Genomic DNA, 20,497 nt, shown 5'->3' on the forward strand with positions numbered 1-20,497 from the left:
CCTTAAAAGATGTCCTGAGTTGTGACTCCAAAGCACATTAAGCCCATTCCTAAAGTAGGGGATATAGGTAAGGATAACAATGGGGCGGGTTTAGCTTAACCCATAAATTTTTTAATACGCTCTGCCTCGTATAACAATCTTTTTCATTTTGAATCCACCCACCTCGTTCAGTATAGACCCCATCCCGCATGAGCCCCGCATAGTTTTTTTAATATTCTCTTTTTCTAGTTAAGTTTGATATTAAAAATAAAATTTATTTTTTTCAATAAGTTGTATTAATTTAATAGATAATGACTTAGAAATTTATTTTTTGGAGATCAATTCGAAAACAAGTAAGAAATTGTAATATTTTTTACTGAACCGGTTTTATTTACTATCTTAAATATTTTAATAGCTTTAAAGAAATTATCTTAATAAATACTGTTTTATCACTCTTATAACATGTAAAAGGTTAAAAATTAAGTTTAACCCACATAAAATCGCATATACCCATAACCTACCCCACCCCGCATTACTTTCTTAAACAACCCACTACAACCTGCCCCACGTCCCTCTCTTCCCGCACAACCTTAAATCCACCCTCGCCCCGCATAGCCTTAAGCACACACCGCTCCGCATGTGCCCCGCCGCATTGCCATCATTAGATATAGGCTCAGGTAGTCTAAATTTCCAGCTTTCCGTACTTCAAAAAAATAATAGAACTTCGACAACCATTGCCATCATTACATATAGGCTCAGGTAGTCTCTAAGTTTCCAGCTTTGCATCCTTGTGAATCATAAATATACATGTAAAAAATTATAGAACTTCTATAACTATAAGATTTTGAATTCGTAAATAAACGAGTAATTTTTATTCAAGCAGTTCAACATTTTCATAGTTAATCAATAAATTGATAGTTCGAGTTAGTGGGTACATCAGAAAACTATTGGCTCTTTTAAAGTAGAAAGAAAAAAAACATAAGCTAAGAAATATGATGGAAGCTTTAAATATTGAACTCGTCAAACTAAAATCTTAGATTAATCTTTTTATGATCAATAGGAATATTTATTTACATCCTTTTAGAAATTACATTCATGACATATTTAAAATCACAAAAGTTGAATAATAGTAATACTTTTCGTATGTTATATACACCATTAATTTAATATTACTATATCAAAATAGTTATGTAGACAATATAATTTATTTTTGGTTTTCATAACTTGAACCTAAAAACTCTAAAGTAATTAAAAATATCTTGATGACGTTGCGTTCGAAGATCTTGTAACCCATTAGCTAAATTAAAAAGTCAATTAAATTAAGTTGAATCTTCGGCGCTATCTTTAACTTCCCTAGTGGCCAAATAGACAGATAGTTTGCACCAATGAATTGGTATCAAAAAATTAGTTTAATTATGACTAATCAGACTTTTATATTTCTTATTAAGATAATTATCTTGGTGTATGTACTAAATGGTCCCCTCCTCATAAAGGAGAAACAAAATCTCAGACACAGATAACAAAATTTTCGATTATAAATTATTAAAATTCGAATATATAATTTGACAAATACTATTTGCCCTTTTGATGGGCATTATATGTATATACTTTCGTTCACGAAAATAGATAAATCCAATCAAATTAAAAATCACAAAAAACTATAAATTTTTTATATTCCTGCTAATTAAGCACTAGATAAAATTATGCACGAATTATATTGTTGTACGATCAATCGATACACTGCATAACTTATGAAATAGAATTCTTTTTTCTAAATTTTCTAGCCCAAAGTATAGTATTATATATTGTGAATGTTTTATTAAATGTGTCAATGATTTTTAAGAAAATCTATTCGACCGGCCAAATCAATTTTATGTTTTTTTAAAAAAATAAAATTGAAGGTTAGAGAGAGAACATATCAAACAAGAAAAAATATTTCAAAAGATATTTTTATCAAATTTTTCATTGACTAATTTACACTCATTATAAACCAAATTTTATATACACTTGGATCGAATTATATTGAGTTGATAAAAAGATAAGTTTATAATTGACTCAAAATTGGATGAGTTAGAATAAATCACATTTTTACGAGTTATTATTACCACTCAAAGTTCTAGTGATTTCCAAATCCATCCTTAATTGACATATTATATATCATATTTAAGAAAATAAATTTAAAAATCCCTTATCCAAAAAAGTAAAGAAAAATCTAATCTCAAATTGAAGAGAAAATTACCTGTATTTTGTCTATAGGGCCCTTAGGTTCGTGGGTTGTGTAAGATTAAACAAGGAGAGTGGGGAGCATTGACAGGTACGAGGGTACAATAAAGTCATTAAATTTCTCCACTCAATAACTCATCTCTCATCTGTCACCTGTACGGTAAAGTTTCCCCACTTATCTTACCTCACACACACATTTATCTCATCTTTTCTACTACTCAATTAATTTCCTTTTTTTTTAACTAACCAAAATATCTATTCGTAATATCATTTGATTTGATACAATATTTATAAAATAGAAGAGTTTAAAATATGAACTGATACAAGTATAAGGGTTCATCATATTTTTCTGCCTATCTGAAGTGTTGGGGTATGAACAATTAATTGTGGAGGTCAAACATTTGTGAATCTATACTATGTAAGTAGAGGTAAGGATTGTTCATATTGAATATGTATTACCGATATCTTTTATATGATACTAAATCATAATTAATTAGTACCGAAAGTAGTACACCCTCCGTCCTATTTTATGTGGCACCGTTTGATCCGGCATGAAGTTTAAGAAATAAATGAAGACTTTGAATTGTTTACTAAATTGTCCTTCAAAAGTAGATTCACTTTTCTCTGTCCTCATAAATGTATTAAAGTACTATTAAAAATTAAGTGGGACCAATTAGGGTAAAAGAGGAATTACACCTTTAAATACTTACCATATAAGAAGATGTGATATTCTTTTTGGGACTGACCAAAAAAAAAATAATGCCCCATAAAATGAGACTGAAGGAGTAATTTGCTTCAATTCACATATTTTATCAAGGTTTGGACACATCAGGTCCAGATTAGTTTTATTTCTTCTCCTTGTACCTAGTATATATGAATTGTTTTTGATATTTGAACACGTTTAAGTTCCGGTTTCAAAAATGAGCTACTATGTATATATTAAAAGTCATTTATTTATCAATTGTAACACAAAATTCAGTAAAATTTGAGAAAACCAACACAAAAACCTTGAAAATACTAACTTTCTAATGTATAACTCAATTTTTACTATTTTTTAAAAATGGAACAAATAAATATTCAATTAAAAAGCTCTAACCCAAACTCACATGAAGAAAGTAAACAACCCTTCATATTATTTCGTTTTCTCTACCATTTTAATGTATTTGAGTATCTTTAAATTGTCGTGTTTAAAATCATAGTCAGTAACTTTTATGAAAATAAATAATAAAAATAATTACTTTATTCTAATTTATATAACACACTTCTTTTTTTAAAAAAATTGATCCCAAACAAAAAGCAAAGAAGTGAAAATGATGTAGGGAATGAAATGATATTTATTATTATTGAATTACTATTAGAGGAAAGAATACGAAAAATTACAGTGTGCTTGGCTATATATGGGGGGATTCGGTTGGTATTTTTGGCCATTAAAAGAATCTTCGTAAAAGACTCACACTAAATCAAAGTCAAGCAAAAAGGAAAAAATATATCCTAAGAAAACGAAAGGAAGTATCCACGTCTCAATTTGTATCCTAAAAAAATAACATATTTTTATGTTTTTGTAATAATTTAGTTTTAAAGTGTTTATTTTATTTTGATTGAATAATTTATAATTATATAAATATCTATCATTTAATAGTCGATATTTCTTAAATTCTTGTGTCATGTTAAACTAAGTCTAAATTGAGACGGAGGGAGCGTATATAAACAAAAAGGAAAAAAGACTAGTTAAATTTAATTGGCTGATCTTATGATGTTGTTTCTCTCTCCATATATTATTGGTGTAACTATTCCTAGATAATGTGTAGTACAATTACTCCTTTGTAACCAAAAATACCCTAATTACTACTTTTTCTCTTTCTATTGTAATAACACAGCTTTTTTTTCTTTCTTCAGCTCACAACTTCAGATCTCTTCTCCATTTCTTGCAAATTTCAGGTTTCTTTCCCTTAAATCTTTCTTTTATTTTTCTAGGGTTAATTAATTAATTAATTATCACACCTTCTTTTATTCTTCTATATAAATTGTTAACTAGTTCACAAGTTTCTTAATTTTTTTAAAAAATAACTCCTTATCCATCTAGAAGAGTTACAAACATTCTGAAAATTTTTAATAAGATAATATAAAATAAAAAAAAGAAAAGAGATTCTTGTCCTGATTATAGTCAATTTTACACAGTGTTTTAATTTTTTATTTTTTTGTTGAAGATCTATGCTAAAGTAATTAATGTTTGACTTTTATTTGAATCGGATCGGTGTGAACATTGATATTAATTAGTCTTCATCTATAGGTTGAAGAAAGGAAATGGTGAGACAAAAAATTCAGATCAAGAAGATAGACAATTTGACAGCAAGACAAGTGACATTTTCAAAGAGAAGAAGAGGGCTTTTCAAAAAAGCTCAAGAGCTTTCAACTCTTTGTGATGCTGATATTGGACTCATTGTTTTCTCTGCTACTGGAAAACTTTTTGAGTATTCAAGCTCCAGGTATTTTTTCCTTTTTTCTTTTTTTTTTTTTAGCTCGACCAAATGAGAAATCAATCCAATCGATCGATCGTGGTTACGATATAATTTCTGGTCTAATTTCAAGGACTAGTAATAATTATTCATAGAATTATAACAAAACAAATGAATAACTACTTACTTACAAACGAAATTTGTAGTACATATGATTATGGTCTAGTTTCTTTTTATTGGTTTGTTTCACTAATTAATTAAAAGTTTTTAATTTTTTATTTGGGAGTTATAAAAAGCCCATGACTTGTGTGTCAGTAAAATCTCTTACTTTTCTTGTCTGTCAGATACTTGGAGAGTTCCAAATTTTTTGGGGAAAAAAAAAAAGCTACAGTAAGATTGATAATGCCATATTTGGTGTGTGTGCTATTACTATAAAAGAGAGAAATAAAGTTTCTCATAAAATGTGAGTATGTTCTAAAGCAATTTGTTTATAAACTATTTAAAAGAAAATAATGCTTGGATATTATGTAATTTTTACCGTACGAGTTCTTGTAGAGCTTTAATTTGTACTTGAATTTTATTTAAAATACTTCTGCATAAATTAACACATATAATCATAGGTTGAATTTTCATGACTACTTAATTTGATAAGATATATATATGTCTTTAGAACAGCAAAAGCAGCATAATATTGTTTTGATTAATGTATGACATAATCTAAAAAATTTCTCTTAGATTACCCGTGTACGGACGGTGATAAGTTTTTAACAAGTGTCATTATATGTAGATGATTCAAGTGTCAATAATATTGTGTGTTTGGTACGAAGGACAATATTTTTTTTATGGAAATTTATTTTTTGAAAAATAAGTAATTTTTTTTACTTATTTCTAGTGTTTGTTGAGTAAGCAAAAAAATATTATCTCAAAAACATTTATAAATAATTTAGCAAAATCCTGTAGGGGTGAGGAATGGGGGCCTCGAGGATGTCGGGGGTGGGATGGTCAAGGGATAGGGGTTGGGGCTTTGGGTGAGGGAGGAGGATATACAATAAACATATAATGTCATTTATCAAATTATTTTTCATACTTCCATTTAAGAAAATCATTTTCCTTATTTTTAAGAAACTTTATTACTGAATATGTATTCCAAAATTTTTGTTCAACTAAACATGAAAAAATACAAAATATTTTCTTCCATACCAAACACTAAATGTCAATTTCGAAAGGATGTTTGATTTGTTAGGCATCTTGTGTTGATCAATACTGATTTCCTCTCTTGGATTTGCCTGTCTTACTACAATTTTCTTAGCGGGTGGTTCATGTTTAATCCATTTGGATAAACTAATTTGGGATGATGACACTTTGTAACGACTTAGCATGTCCGTAAAAGTAGTGGATTTATGTTATGGCTGTCCTCCGGCTTTTCACAATCTTTACTGAGCAGTTCAAATTGATTGAATCTTTATCAATTTGATTAGAATAAAATTATTGATACATAACATAGACTAAGTTAACTCATACTAAAAATCTTTACTGAGCTATATGACTGTAATCATATAAGCAAAATAAACAAATATTTTAGCTTAATATTCGAAAACAATAGTATTTATTAGCTCAAATATACTAAAAAGCATGCTTATTAATAACAATGTGATTCTTAGCGTAATATAGTAAAAACAATAGAATTAGCTCAAAGAATAAGAAGCTTAAAACATGAAGCTCATTTTTAATTACCTGCTTCATATTTGACTTATTGAGCTTTTTCTTCCCTTTCCTCAGTTTTAGTGACTCATAATTAATAAGTTGAACATCAACAAGATCCATGATGTGCAAACTAATACTAAATAGAAGTAATATAAGAAAGGAGGACATAAATCTTAACCTCCGCAACCAGATGAAGAATGATGTGAATTGGTACCTTTGACATATAGTGAGCAAAGAATAGACCTACCGGCTAGCACTACATAAAAAATATCATTAGTTAACGGCAATAGATTAGCGACAATTAAAACCTAAAGCCTTTAGCGACATTGAATCTAACATTTAACTAATGCCTGTACAGACTTTAACACTCTTTATTGATTTCTATATTTATTGCAGCTAAAATTTATTTTTATGGTAGGATAAGTACGCATCTCAAAAGACTCCTTGAAAGTTCAAATTTTGTTGTAAAAAAGGATTAATTAAATTAACAATAGATTATATGAAGGAATCAAATCATATAATCAACAACTAAAGAATTTACTTTACTCTCTATATATAGTGGAGTTAAATCTACTTAACAAAGAGAAAGTAAAATATTAGAAGAAAATGACTCCCCAAATCTTGAATTTAATTTGTTCATAGAAATCTTGATTTTTTGTGAAGGTTTTTTCACATCTTATTCTTTGCCTCCATGGAGTGTCGCCAAAAGAATTATTCATTCTTTTTTTTCTTTGGATTTCAAAATCAAACGTTGATAAAATTTACAAATTCAACTCAAAATTAAATTTTAATTTGAAAAAAAAAATGCTCCAAACATGTTTTCCTCTCTAATATGAACTTTTATATATTTAAAATCTATGATCAAATGCGTATGGTAGATTCTATTTAATTACAAGTCCCCACCCAAAAATCCCTTGAAGTGCGTCCACTAAAGCAGAAAATTCGATTTTGGTGCTGCACAACTGAATACTAGCTATGAAGTGTCATTTGCTGTCTGGGAATAAGTTTCTAGTGTTTTTCACTGGAGCTATTTATTATACCTACAAATATAATAGTGTTCCTTTTCTTCTCTTATGCATATTTTGCGTGCCATCAAAAAAAAATAAAAATAAAAATCCAAAGATAAAAATGGATATATATTCTAATTATTTGATCAAGTAAAGGAAATATTTATTCCAAAAAAACATATAATTAATATTGGCTCATAATTCATAACTTATTTTCACCTTAATTCCATGGTGGTGGAGCGTTCTACATTGAACTCTACCTCTCCTTAATACTTCTTCGAGCTGTCTCTACCTCTCTTCATTTTCACTATACCTAAAATCTCACACCTCCTCATTAATGAGACATTTATGCATCTCCGATCGTTTTCATATTTTTGAACCAACTCAGTCTTGCTTCTCTCATCGAGTCACTCCCATCTAGTTCCATGTATCTTTGCTTTTAATCCTATATCTCCTAATATATCCACACTCTATCTCAATTTTTCTACTTTCAATTTTTGAATGTGTGAGTTCTTTGCCTATTAATAGTCCTTCCAGTTTGACCACCACTTTAAGACAAACTTTTGTTTCTTTAGAAATTTATAATTGATCTGTTAAGCTAATGTGCAAAAGATGATTGGAGTATTGTACTAAATAACTAAATTGACTACAAGAGTAAATGAAAAAAACTTTTAAATATAGATTTGACATGCTTCAAAGGAGCTGAATATTAAGGACAAAAACAAAACAAATGGTAATTTTTTTAAAAATAATTTTTTCAATAGTTGTCTATTTGTATTCTCTTTATCCCATGACATTATTCGGCTCGTTTGATATGAGGGATAAATATAGATAGTTTCACGAGAAAAATTTAGTACTGTCTTATGTCTTGTTTGGTTATTAATCTTCGAATAAGTTATGTCGAGATCAATAATTAGTATGAAGATAAGTTAATTACTATAAACGGTTAATTAACTACACGAATAAAATTACAAAATTTTGTGGATCAAGAAAACCAAACATGGCCATATTCAATTTTTATGTAAATTTGTAAATATTGGTTAGGGAAACTAGCAATTATACTATAAGTTTTTGCACATCATTGATCAATGAAGGCTGAGTGTTATTTATGTTGAAGCTTGTTTCATTATTTATGTATCCTTACACAGCATGATGCAACTGATTGAGAAGCACAAGATGCAGTCAGAAAGGGATAGTATGGATAATCCAGAACAGCTGCATTCTTCTAACCTTCTGGTAAATAATGTATTTTGTTAAGTCTTTGAGGTCATCATAAATTTAATGGCAATGATATTATATTATGAACAGTTAATACGTGATCGTGAAGTGTATAATTTTTTTATTTCTTTTTTGAAAATTGGGGGCACGGGAAGGGGATTATAAGGTGGGAAATTGAATCCTCACCAACCAGGTCGAAGTTTATATAGTCATCCAACTAAGATATCCTCAAGTGTATAAATTATTTGGCCTAACTTTTAGATTTTGGAAAGTGTTCTTTTTTCTTCATAAGTTAGGCTAATTTTGTTGGGCTAATACTAGAATGTACTTGTGATGTTTCAAATGTGCTTCCCTGAAAAAAACTACACTTTTTTTTAGCTTATGAAACACAACTCCAGCTACAACTAAAAAAATATCCTCCTTATATAGCAAATTTATCAGTAGACAAAGTTTAGTGGCCTTTTGTTAAACATGAAAAAAAACTATCAATTTAACATGGGAATAGATTTGATACCAATATGGACTACCTATTTCAATTGTTGTGCTTTATGAAATTGCATACCTATACAAGGGTTCAAGTTTCGATCGATATTTGCTGAGTTGATTATCCCTCTCGAAAACAAAGATTTGAGGGATATTTACAAACAAGAGGGCTAGACCTTACCTTACTAATCCTAATGAAGTACCTAACTTCTGCTACCTAACAAGCATGAAGAAAATAATAGCTTTAGAGAGAATTAAGTATTTTTTTTTTATCTCCACAGAATTTGTATGCTTAAATAATGTAAAAATATGTCAACCAAATATATCAACTTTTCGAAATAAGCATTATTTTTTTACTTTATAAAAATTTGACTGAACAAAACTATGATCATTTCAATTCCCATCTAACTTGGTAAACACAAGCAAATATTTCATTTTCCAGAGCGAGAAGAAAACCCATGCAATGCTTAGCAGGGACTTTGTGGAGAAGAATCGGGAGTTGAGGTAATTGTTGGTTTTATTTGGAGTATGATTCATAATTTAATGTGCCTATTATTGTAAAGTCTGTAATTAAAGATGTATCCAATTTTTTGTTGGACAGATTATAGATGCATTTTTAATCTATTAAATACTCCCTCTATCCATCTTTATTTGTTCATTCTATTATTTTTGGAATTTCCAACAATACTTGTCCAGTTTATAAAATCAATGAATAGTTTATCAAGTTATGTCTATTTTATCCTTACTATTAAATACTATATTCATTTTTTTAATATTTAGATGACTTATATTTAGTAAGGGTGATTTGATAAAAATACCCCTATCGTTTATGCTTCTTAATTTCTATGTGAAATTGATAATGAGCAACTATTGTTGGACAGATGACATTATACATATTATTTATGTTCTACAATTAGAGATACCCTTCATTGTTAATTATTGCATCTCATTATACATATCTTGGTGCTGCAAAAATTTGCCTAATTGTAGTAATAATTACTATCAATTGCAACTTATATGACTTATTATGCTAGGCAACTACATGGAGAAGAGCTGCAAGGACTTGGGTTGGATGAATTAATGAAATTGGAGAAATTAGTCGAGGGAGGAATAAGTCGTGTCCTCAAAATTAAGGTCCTATTTATTTAATTCCCTTTCTCCTTGTTAGTAGTATTATTTAATAATTGCATATTCTTTGTCTCTTATTCTTCAACGTGTATTAGGATATATTTCTTTATTTGCTTTATATCTTGCTGTTGTATTTTCTTGGAATCATGCTTCAAAAATCTCTTTTGCGCTGAGAGTCTATATTGCAAACAGTCTTTTTATCCCTCAAAAGATTTGCATATATATTTTACTCTTTTCAAATCTCATTTATGAAATTACATCGGATATGTTATTGTTTTCTTCTACTTAATTTCCCTCCTCTTTTGCACTTATGTGATTAATACTCCCTCCTTTCAATATTAGTTGATTATTATACTAAAAATAATTGTCTCATATTAGTTGATCACCTTAGTAAACCAAAACACATTTTTTTTTTTATATTATTCATGCAATTAATTCTTTTTTAAAGTGTTCATAATTGTGTATAAATTTCTCAAATATTTTTTTAAAGGATTAATTAGTATAATTACCTTCTTATTTATAATTTCTTAAGCATTGTGCAAAATGAAAAGTAATCGACTAATATGAGACGGAAAAAGTATATAATTCGTCCTACAACATACATTGATTCCATTAACTTGCGTTTTCAGGGTGACAAGTTTATGAAAGAGATCAGTTCCCTCAAGAAAAAGGCAAGTCATGCATTAACTGATTGAATGTTGATTTCTCAATACAACTTTCTTTTTCTTAATTAGGAAATACTATTTGATTCTTCAGCAACTTAAGTTGACAGGAATTCCAGTGTGGTTTTTGGAAGACAATTATAGGGAAAAATATGTCCAGATTATGTTTAATATGGAGAATTAAGTTCTTGAAAACTCAAGTACTCCACCGAAATTTCAGTGACACCTAAATTTAATAGGTTTCTATTATTCCAAACTCATTTTTAAAAATATTTTCTTGCACCTTTTATATTCATTGTGACACCTTCAACCAACTAAATAGATTATGTTTGTATGGCACATGCCTGTCAGGTGAAAAAACCACTTAGTTTAATAATTTTAGTTTATTCTGTTTTTACCCTTCAAAAATAATGTCATATTTTCTCTTGCCGTTCGAACAAGATAACAAGGGACGTTAAGGTGGACGTGGTTGAGGTGATACCCGTCACGTGTGTCAAGGAGATGGCGATTGATTAATTGCTTCAAGCATTGGATAAGTGATGTTTATGTGTCAATACCCTTCAATTTTTGTCTTAGGGTTTAAAGTGATTTAAAATTAATTTTGATCAACAATTAGAAAAGGATATATATAATAATATTTCTTGCTATCTTATAAGTAGCTCTTAATATGCAGGAAGCTAAACTCCAGGAAGAGAATTCACAGTTGAAAAAGCAATCACAAGTAAATTATTCTGCAATTAATTGTATTTTTCGTATAATTTGTCTAATTAATTACTCCCTAAGTCACATTAATTCATGAGCAGGCAAGATTGAATGAAGAAGTGCAAAATGTAATTGAGCAAGGACATTCAGCAGACTCCGTCACCAACAATCGCAGCTTAGTCAATGACTCAGATACTAGTCTCAAGTTATGGTACGTACCCAAATCCTAAACTCCGAACCCTAAATCCTAACATTTTTCACGTCTAATTTGTTATTTATACACGTTTATCTTTGCAGCTTGGCTTTTCCTTAGTGAGCTCCATCCATATGAAAATGGGAGATAATATAGTTACTCAAACAAGGGCGAGTAATTTTCTAGTATTTATTATGGATCATAATATATATAGTGAAATGTATAAAATTGATTAGATTGGTTGACCAGGCCCCGTGAAAAAACATTGGGACCATAGAGTTCATTGAGAATCGAAGGGTCAACAGTCTAATCAGAGAGTCATGTGATATTTAGCTAGGTGCTATGTATTAATCTATTTAAAGAATCAACTTAAATATATGTATTTATTAGCAGTAATTTCTTTGATTATTTAAGAAGCACCAATCTTTAATTAGAATTCATATCGAACCACTGGAAAATTATTTATATTCATAGTTAGGAAGTATTTCGTTAACCTTAATGCACAGCTATTTTTGAAGTGTAGCCCAGGGGCGGATCAACATGGAATCTGCCGGATATTCGAGCACTCATTAACTTCGTTATGGAATATATGTATTTTTGTAGAAATCAAAAGGTATTTATGTAAAATTAACATAGAGTACCTAATAAATAATTGATCTGATTGGCCCAATGACTATTTAGTAGATATTTAAGACTCTTTTAAAACTTTTGAACTAGGGTTCGAATCTCACTGTTAACATGTATTTTTTTTATTTGACTCCTCTACTTTGAAAGCATTCACAAACTTAAAATCCTAATAACTCATAAATTATACAATTATTGATATTTTACTTAAAAAGTTAATTTCTTTTTATATAACCCACAAAGTCACTTAAGCATTATAGGCGATTAATTCATTTATTTTTGTTGACTTAAAATTTTTATTATGTCACAATGTCCATATGACATGTGACACTATTTTCTTATTAATTTATTTTTTTCAAAAAAGAGTTCAATGGTTGAAGAAGAATCATTTAAAATATTTTATTTTTTCAAGTTTCATATTTAAATTATCTTTGAATTGTTTATCTGAACTATCAGTAATTGTTTATCAAGACATATCAATTATTGTTCGTTTTTCTAGTAAAAAGGAGAATAATTGATAATTGAGAGGTAATTTGTAACTTATAATGCATCTAGCCTCTAGGCATACCATATGGTTATTACCAAATTCAAATTTTTAGCTAAAATATAAATACATTATTGTGTTATATAAGTGAAAGATTTTTTTTTTATTATTCAAAAGGTTGTAGGATTCGTCATCCCGTCTATATTTTTTTAAGAAACTCATGCTCCCAACAAAAAATGTGCCAAGTCGAAATGAATACATGTACACACGATTATGCTAGTCAAGTTGGGTATTTTTTTAATTTGTAGAAATTAAGGGTTTAAATCATATTTAAACAAAATATATCCGAATTATAAATATTCTTTGTAAACACATGGCCAAACACAACTCTAACTTCAAAAATTTTCAAATAAATAACCAAACACCTCCGTAATTTCACTGAATTTCCAGCATTTCTGTACGTTGTATAAAATGTTAATTGCGTTGTATATATAATATATACTTAGTAAATATTTTATTAAAGAAAATCTCTAAATAGTTGAACGTAATATTTTTAAAATTATATTATTTTACATAATCTTTCTAACCATCAGAATCTACTATATTTTCAAAACTTATGTATTGTTGTTAGTCAATTTACTTGATGATGCAAAAAACTATAAACTAACAACACATAAAATTTAAATTACGAGAATGAAAGATTCATTTTCTATCCATATCCTTTTCATTTTAAACAACTTTGATCTTCTCTTGCTTCTAAGACATGATCAAATTTTTTTAAAAAATATTTTTTTATTGGTTCAATCAGAATCTTAACAAATATAGACTGAAAGATGATTCTTGTTATTTTCTGGATAGTGTAAAGATGATTTTGGTCACTTAAATAATATAAAGATATAGTATATTAAATTTAAGACATAGGTCGAGAGAAGATTTTAAATTCAAAACTGAGTAAATATATTTTTCTTTTTGAAATTGGTATGAAATTATAAGGAAAAAAAAGATAGAAGTTGAAATTCAGTTAGAGGAAGACGCTGGCTATAGACCCGTTCACACCACCCGAAAGCGCGACAGGCTCTCCCTCCTTTAACTCTCCCGCCCTCTTTGCTATATTTCCATTTCTCCTTCTTATTTCTATTTCATTTAATAAACCCATCATCAAAAATATACACACATTATCAATTATGGATGAAGAATATGATGTTATTGTTCTCGGAACCGGACTCAAAGAATGCATTCTCAGCGGCCTACTCTCCGTCGACGGACTCAAAGTATTTTTATTTCATTTTTAATCTAATTAGCAATCATTATACTAATTCTAAATTCTGTAATAGTTAGAGACGGAGCTGGAATTTCAACTTTGTAATTACATTTTGAAGTTGAAACTTGAAATTTGAAATTGTGGTTTTTGGAATTTGAAGTTATGTTTGGATCGCTTACTTGAAAATTTGTGACTAAAACACTTGTCTGAGCCAACAAATATTTTAATTTTTCAAATTTCAAATTCTGATCCAAAATAGGTGTTAATAATTGGATTGTTTGAGCAAAGTTTACTTCCGAGAAGAGCAGAACTCTTCATGATAAAGAAAAGAAAGTGAATCCTTTTTCCCAGAGGATCTCTAGTAACTGGATTTGGTAGACAATTTGCGATGTCTACCAGAGTTTAGATCATCAATCGATCGAACTATTTATAAGTTAATAGTCTGCTTAGGGTTGTCCCAACTTTACATGTATTTTAGTTCAGATCCTTATACATCTTCATGTGGTTTCTAAAATCGATCACTATCTAACCTCTAAATGTCTTCAGGTACTACACATGGATAAAAATGACTATTATGGAGGAGAGTCAAGCTCACTTAATTTAATTCAGGTAACCTATTTAGTATTTACTAATGGCATGGAACTTAATTGCACAAACAACTTTGAAATGCTCATCACTCTTCAGTCTCGATCCTGAGAGAGGACTGGAAATGAGGCGTAAATGGAAGTGTGGCATAAGTTAGTGCTAGTTTCATTTTGGTACTTGGAGTTAATCATAGCATATCATGTGTTTTTGTGTAGCTTTGGAAACGGTTTAGGGGAAATGACCAGCCACCAGAAGAGTTAGGTACGAGCAAGGAATACAACGTTGACATGATTCCAAAGGTGAATTTTGATAGAATTATTTATCTTTCCATTACCTAAAATTTTCCAGTTTACTACTCAATTTCTTGACTTTTGATTCTTGTTTCTTCCCCTTTCCTGGAGGCAGATTTAAGCTGGTATCGAATGAAATAAACTTATTCACGTAACTGTAGGTTCTGCTCGATAGTAAAAGTCTTATTTCTGTCCATAGAGGATCATGGGCTCTAAAATAATATCCAGTTCGAAGAAATGTCGGCTTTATGATAGGAATGAGTTAGGTTACCGCAGAGCTTCCACCAAAGAGACACAACTTATGACATGCTTAGATAGCTAAGGAGTATATCCACTCATTCCATCTGATCATACAATTATGAAGGTTGCCAATATTGGAGAAGTTATGATGTGTAGAAAATCATCTAAATAGGCATGTAGATTCAAAAACATGCACAATAATCTAAAGGAATTGAAACCCAGATGCACTGGTGCTATTAGAGAGTAGGCTCTTCTTTATGTAAGTTCGCAAAATATTTAACTTCCTGTTGATGACAGATTACTTCATCAAAGGGTCAGAAAATATAGAAGTAAAGATATTGGGCTTGAAAGAGTTCTGTTGTTAACATGACAATTTCCAAATTGTATTAGGTTGAGTTGATTATTGACCTTTATAGATCTATATGAAATGCTTTACAAGTATGTTATATTTATTTCTTTTCCTGATGTCCTGTAGTTTGCGATGGCTAATGGAACTCTGGTTCGTGTGCTTATCCACACTGATGTTACCAAGTACTTGAACTTCAAGGCTGTAGATGGTAGTTTTGTGTACAATAAAGGGAAGGTATGTTTGTCAAAGCACTATGACGTGTACCTTCTGATCTGTTTTTTTTTCTGGGTAGAAGATTCTCAATTAAATTTCTTGTGAAACTGATATCATTAGATCTACAAAGTTCCAGCAACTGATGTTGAAGCTCTGAAATCCCCATTGATGGGGCTCTTTGAAAAGCGTCGAGCTCGGAAGTTTTTTCTTTATGTGCAAGATTTTGAAGAGACTGATCCGAAAACTCATGAAGGGATGGATTTGAACAAAATCACTGCAAAAGAATTCATTGCGTAATTTTTCTTTCCACGTGTGCTTTTATAGTCTTGCTTGAACATGTTGGTGATGGCTGCATCCATAATGAATTATAGTTAGACAGTTTCTTCCACACCTTGGTAACTGTTGTTTATGCAGGAAATATGAACTCGAAGATGATACCATTGACTTTATTGGACATGCCTTGGCACTCTGTACAGATGATAACTATTTGGCCCAACCAGCTATGGATTTCATAAAGAGAGTAAAGGTGAGTTTGACTTTATCAATTTAGTATTGCCAAAAGTATATAATTGTTTAATAAGGATATCATCGCTAACGTAGTTTACTCACATTGACATGACAGTATAAAATTTTGGTTTGTGATTGCTGATGAGCTAGGTGTAACTTATTCTAGTTACTAAAGCTGATTGAAAGCTTGTATAGGCATCTGTTATTCCATGACCATGAGGAAGAAAAGAAGAAATTTAGGAAGTTACAAATATTCCATGTTATATATGTAGGGAGCGTAGGGCTTCATACGAATTTTATTCATGTGATCACAGAAACTCCGCATGCTTTAACTATTTATATGGCATTGTCTTTTATGTCCACCACCAACTCTCTTCACTTATTAGACTCTGGGTTAGCTATTAATTGTATACCTCCGGTGGCTGTATATGTAATGTCATATTACTAGATGAAGTAAATCTTTTACATTTTCAGATAGCTAGAAGGAATCAATATGGTCTTGCCTACTGATACTGTAAATCAGAAAATGCAGCTTTTTAGTTTTATTATTTATTTATGATTGGATTTGATTTCAATGTCAAGACATCAGCCTTATTTATTCTCTTTTGTGTTTCTACTTTCTTGGCATGGACTGAAGACTTTTAAATCTAATGTAATAGCGTTAAGCAAAATAGAGTGTTGATATAATCCTATGATCTAAGATTTGTCCTACAGTATGATTAATTCATGAGTTGTCAACTGATACTTTCACGGTAGGTCTTCAATTGACGAATTATCACAATCAAGATCATAATTGAAATGCCAAATGCATGTGCTGTGTGATGTTAACTCCTCTTCCTTTCATATGAATAGAACTATTTTTCGTAACTCATAAGAAACCAAATTCTTCGATTACATAAGCTAAGATATGCTTTCTTATTTTTGAGATAAAATAGGTTTGAAATTTATTTGTTACTATCGGAGTTATATGTTTAAAGGATTACTTAATAACTACTTTGTTCTCTTGGTTTTTTAAGCTTTATGCAGAGTCTTTAGCACGCTTTCAAGCAGGATCCCCCTATATTTATCCATTGTACGGACTGGGTGAATTACCACAGGTTTGTTCCCTGGGTATTTTGTGTCGATCGTGTTTGGGTAAAAACTTTTTTCCTATTATTTGATTGGTGTACATGCTCCAGGCATTTGCACGTCTTAGTGCAGTTTATGGTGGAACTTACATGCTTAACAAGCCACAGTGTAAGGTAATCACCCCAACCATCTCTAGCTCATTTCAATGCTTAACGATCCCCATATAAGGTTAAGTTTTACAAATGTTTTAGCAACCAGAATGTGTCTCGCTAATCTTTCTAATCTAACATGTAGGCCTCTTTTTGCCTTAAAAGAAATTCTAAATGTAATCTGGATCAGATATCCTCATGTTGTACATTTAAGTATAGCATATTAGCTTACAAAGAAACTGAGACAATAATGCACTGAGCTCTGCTCTACTTAAAATGCTGAAGAATTCCACATGGCTTACATACACATTGAATTAAATTGAAGTTTATGTGAACACTCAGTTTCCGTATTGCAGGTGGAGTTTGATGACGGTGGGAAAGTTGTTGGTGTGACTTCTGAAGGAGAAACTGCCAAATGCAAGAAAGTTGTTTGTGATCCCTCATATTTACCTGATAAGGTACTATTGGCAAATTGCGAATAACTAATATGTCCAGGCTTTCTGCATCGCTGACTCATGTCTTTGAAATTTGCTTAATCACCTGCATAGCTGAAAAAAAGACCAGATTAACAATTTCTACTGACAAATGATTTAATACCAATACATAATGCAGGTCCAGAAGGTTGGAAAAGTTGCCCGTGCAATTTGTATAATGAGCCATCCCATCCCAAACACCAATGATTCTCATTCAGCCCAGGTCATTCTACCGCAGAAGCAACTTGGTCGCAAATCAGACATGTATGTTTAGGGTTCCAGATAGTGTACTGAATTATCATATCCTATAGTGTGGTTATAAAGGGATACCATTGATGGTGCAAGCTTTCTGCTCTAAAAATAAGATTATAAAACATACAAATTTGACCTTACATTTTTATATGTCAATGATGAGTAATTGAAGTCCTCTTTTCTCCAAACAATTATTGAGAAGTGACTGTCACTATTTATTGAGTCCTAGACTACATGCTCAGTAAACCTGTTGTGCTGTTGGGAGAAACTTGAAAGATAATTCAGAGTGACTTATTCTACATGTCGGTTACAGGTACCTGTTCTGTTGTTCCTACTCCCACAATGTCGCTCCAAAAGGGAAATATATTGCCTTTGTCTCAACAGAAGCTGAAACCGATGACCCCGAGAGCGAACTGAAGCCTGGTGTAGACATACTTGGGGCTGTCGATGAGATATTTTATGAAACTTATGACAGATTCGTACCTTCACATGACTCTGCTGCTGATAATTGTTTCATATCTAAAGTAAGTTCCAATTAGCTGGTAGTGTCTACTCTATTTGTACAACTATTTCATCACAAATATATCACAAAAGAGATATGACAGTGTTATTACTTGTTAATTACAAGACATTTTATGCTTATGTTCCCAAAATTCTGTAGAAGAATTACTGAAAACAGACAGGGCACTTTGATTTTACTTCTTTGACATGCTGAACCTTGCCCCACATTATGTGAGATTACTGCTACTCAAGGGAACCGTTCTTCATAATCTAGTAATGCCACTAAGGCTGGAAAAGAATATAACAGTAATGGCTTTCAAGCTTAGCATGCCTTCTCTTGCATTCATGGTCTAACATATGCATAGTCCTTACGACATAAATCAAACTTCTAAAGTTCAAAAACTCTATGGTAGACTTCTTTCCTGCCATCCAAATGTGTCTCTTATACATTGGTCAGCAGTTCATTGTCAAAATCTGTTTTCTTATTTAATAATCCTGTTTAATCCTTCCTTGTAGAGCTATGATTCAACAACACACTTTGAGTCCACAGTGATGGATGTGCTAGACATGTACAGCAAGATAACGGGAAAGGTAAGATTCCAGTTGGAATTTAGTTATCTGGTGACTTGTCGTTTGACAATGCGCAGCAGTTTCATAATATATATATATCAACCAATCTGCCAAGCATACTACTGTTTGAATATTGAAGTTACCTAGCACAAAGTTACTGGTGAAAAAAGGGGTTCTAATTCAAGTTATCATCTTCTACAGTTTGACAAATATATCTTCTTTCGTTCAGCCTCATGTGAATGATTCTGAGTGTAATGACATATATATTTTTTGTCTAGGTCATTGATTTATCAGTGGACCTGAGTGCTGCAAGTGCTGCTGCTGAAGAATAAGCTTATTGTATCCACTTCATATGTATGCTGCAAAATAAGTCAGTAGAAGCCAATTTTGTATTGAAGAATATTTTCAGTTATCAACTCCCTAGCTAGTTGGTTCCTAAAATGGACCTTATTGGAGGCAAGAACTTGCTTTATGTGTATTTTTCATGTCCCTTATAGTTCTCTAATGATATTACTTTTGGAAAGGTTTAGGAATAGTTTCTATAAATCCTTTCCATTACTATGTACTGATTTCATATTTTATCTTGTAAGGATTTCATAATTTGTATTTTGTCAAAAGGGTGATGATGAAACTAGCTAAAATTCGATTTCAGATAATGTTGCCCTATGCGTGCCTGCAAATAACTGAAGCTTTAACCAACTCAATTGCGTGAATGTATAGTTATTGAAGTGTACAAATATACTAACTATATATATATATATATATATATAATTTGTTTCGGATGCACATGCACTCTTATGAATCAATGTAGGTCTGCCTCTGAAAGTGGGCATGAACAAACACTTTTTATATGGTCCTCATTAGAAATTTCTTACATATTTGATGAATTTTTTTCAATATAAATGTAAAAATTGAGCAATCATATATAGGATATACTTTTAAGTCCACTAACTATTATTTAAAGCAATCATAAGTAGGCAATACTGTCGACATGCTTACTTCTAAATTCTAATAAAATAAAGAGGATTTTTGGATTTTTTCATATTTTCTCTATTTGATAATTGATTTTCCTTCTTTTTATTTTTAATATGTTATGTATTTAGAAGTTATGTAGAAGCAGCCAGAAGCAGAGGTAACTATTAGTTGACATGTTTGCTTTTGACCAAGCCCATTTTG

The 20,497-nt window shown here is 30.5% G+C and overlaps 2 protein-coding genes across 2 annotated transcripts; both read left to right on the plus strand.

The window, feature by feature from the left end:
* Positions 1–3,986: 3,986 nt before the first annotated feature.
* On the plus strand, positions 3,987–12,195 carry LOC107013263 (MADS-box protein SVP-like). The gene is made up of 9 exons (XM_015213221.2): positions 3,987–4,140; positions 4,493–4,688; positions 8,518–8,605; positions 9,513–9,574; positions 10,105–10,204; positions 10,828–10,869; positions 11,534–11,581; positions 11,664–11,773; positions 11,860–12,195. The coding sequence occupies exons 2-9, from the start codon at positions 4,507–4,509 to the stop codon at positions 11,873–11,875; spliced, it is 648 nt and encodes a 215-aa protein (XP_015068707.1). The 5' UTR covers positions 3,987–4,140; positions 4,493–4,506; the 3' UTR covers positions 11,876–12,195.
* Positions 12,196–13,878: 1,683 nt separating this feature from the next.
* LOC107014899 (guanosine nucleotide diphosphate dissociation inhibitor At5g09550) lies at positions 13,879–19,972 on the plus strand. The gene is made up of 13 exons (XM_015215020.2): positions 13,879–14,134; positions 14,671–14,733; positions 14,925–15,008; positions 15,715–15,822; positions 15,922–16,094; positions 16,216–16,327; positions 17,325–17,405; positions 17,487–17,549; positions 17,882–17,983; positions 18,138–18,262; positions 18,564–18,774; positions 19,268–19,342; positions 19,600–19,972. Exons 1-13 carry the CDS (start codon positions 14,048–14,050, stop codon positions 19,651–19,653), a joined length of 1,338 nt encoding a protein of 445 aa, XP_015070506.1. The 5' UTR covers positions 13,879–14,047; the 3' UTR covers positions 19,654–19,972.
* The last annotated feature ends 525 nt before the right edge of the window (positions 19,973–20,497 follow it).

Source organism: Solanum pennellii, chromosome 1 (assembly GCF_001406875.1).
Source record: "Solanum pennellii chromosome 1, SPENNV200".
In the NCBI taxonomy this organism is placed as follows: Eukaryota; Viridiplantae; Streptophyta; class Magnoliopsida; order Solanales; family Solanaceae; genus Solanum; species Solanum pennellii.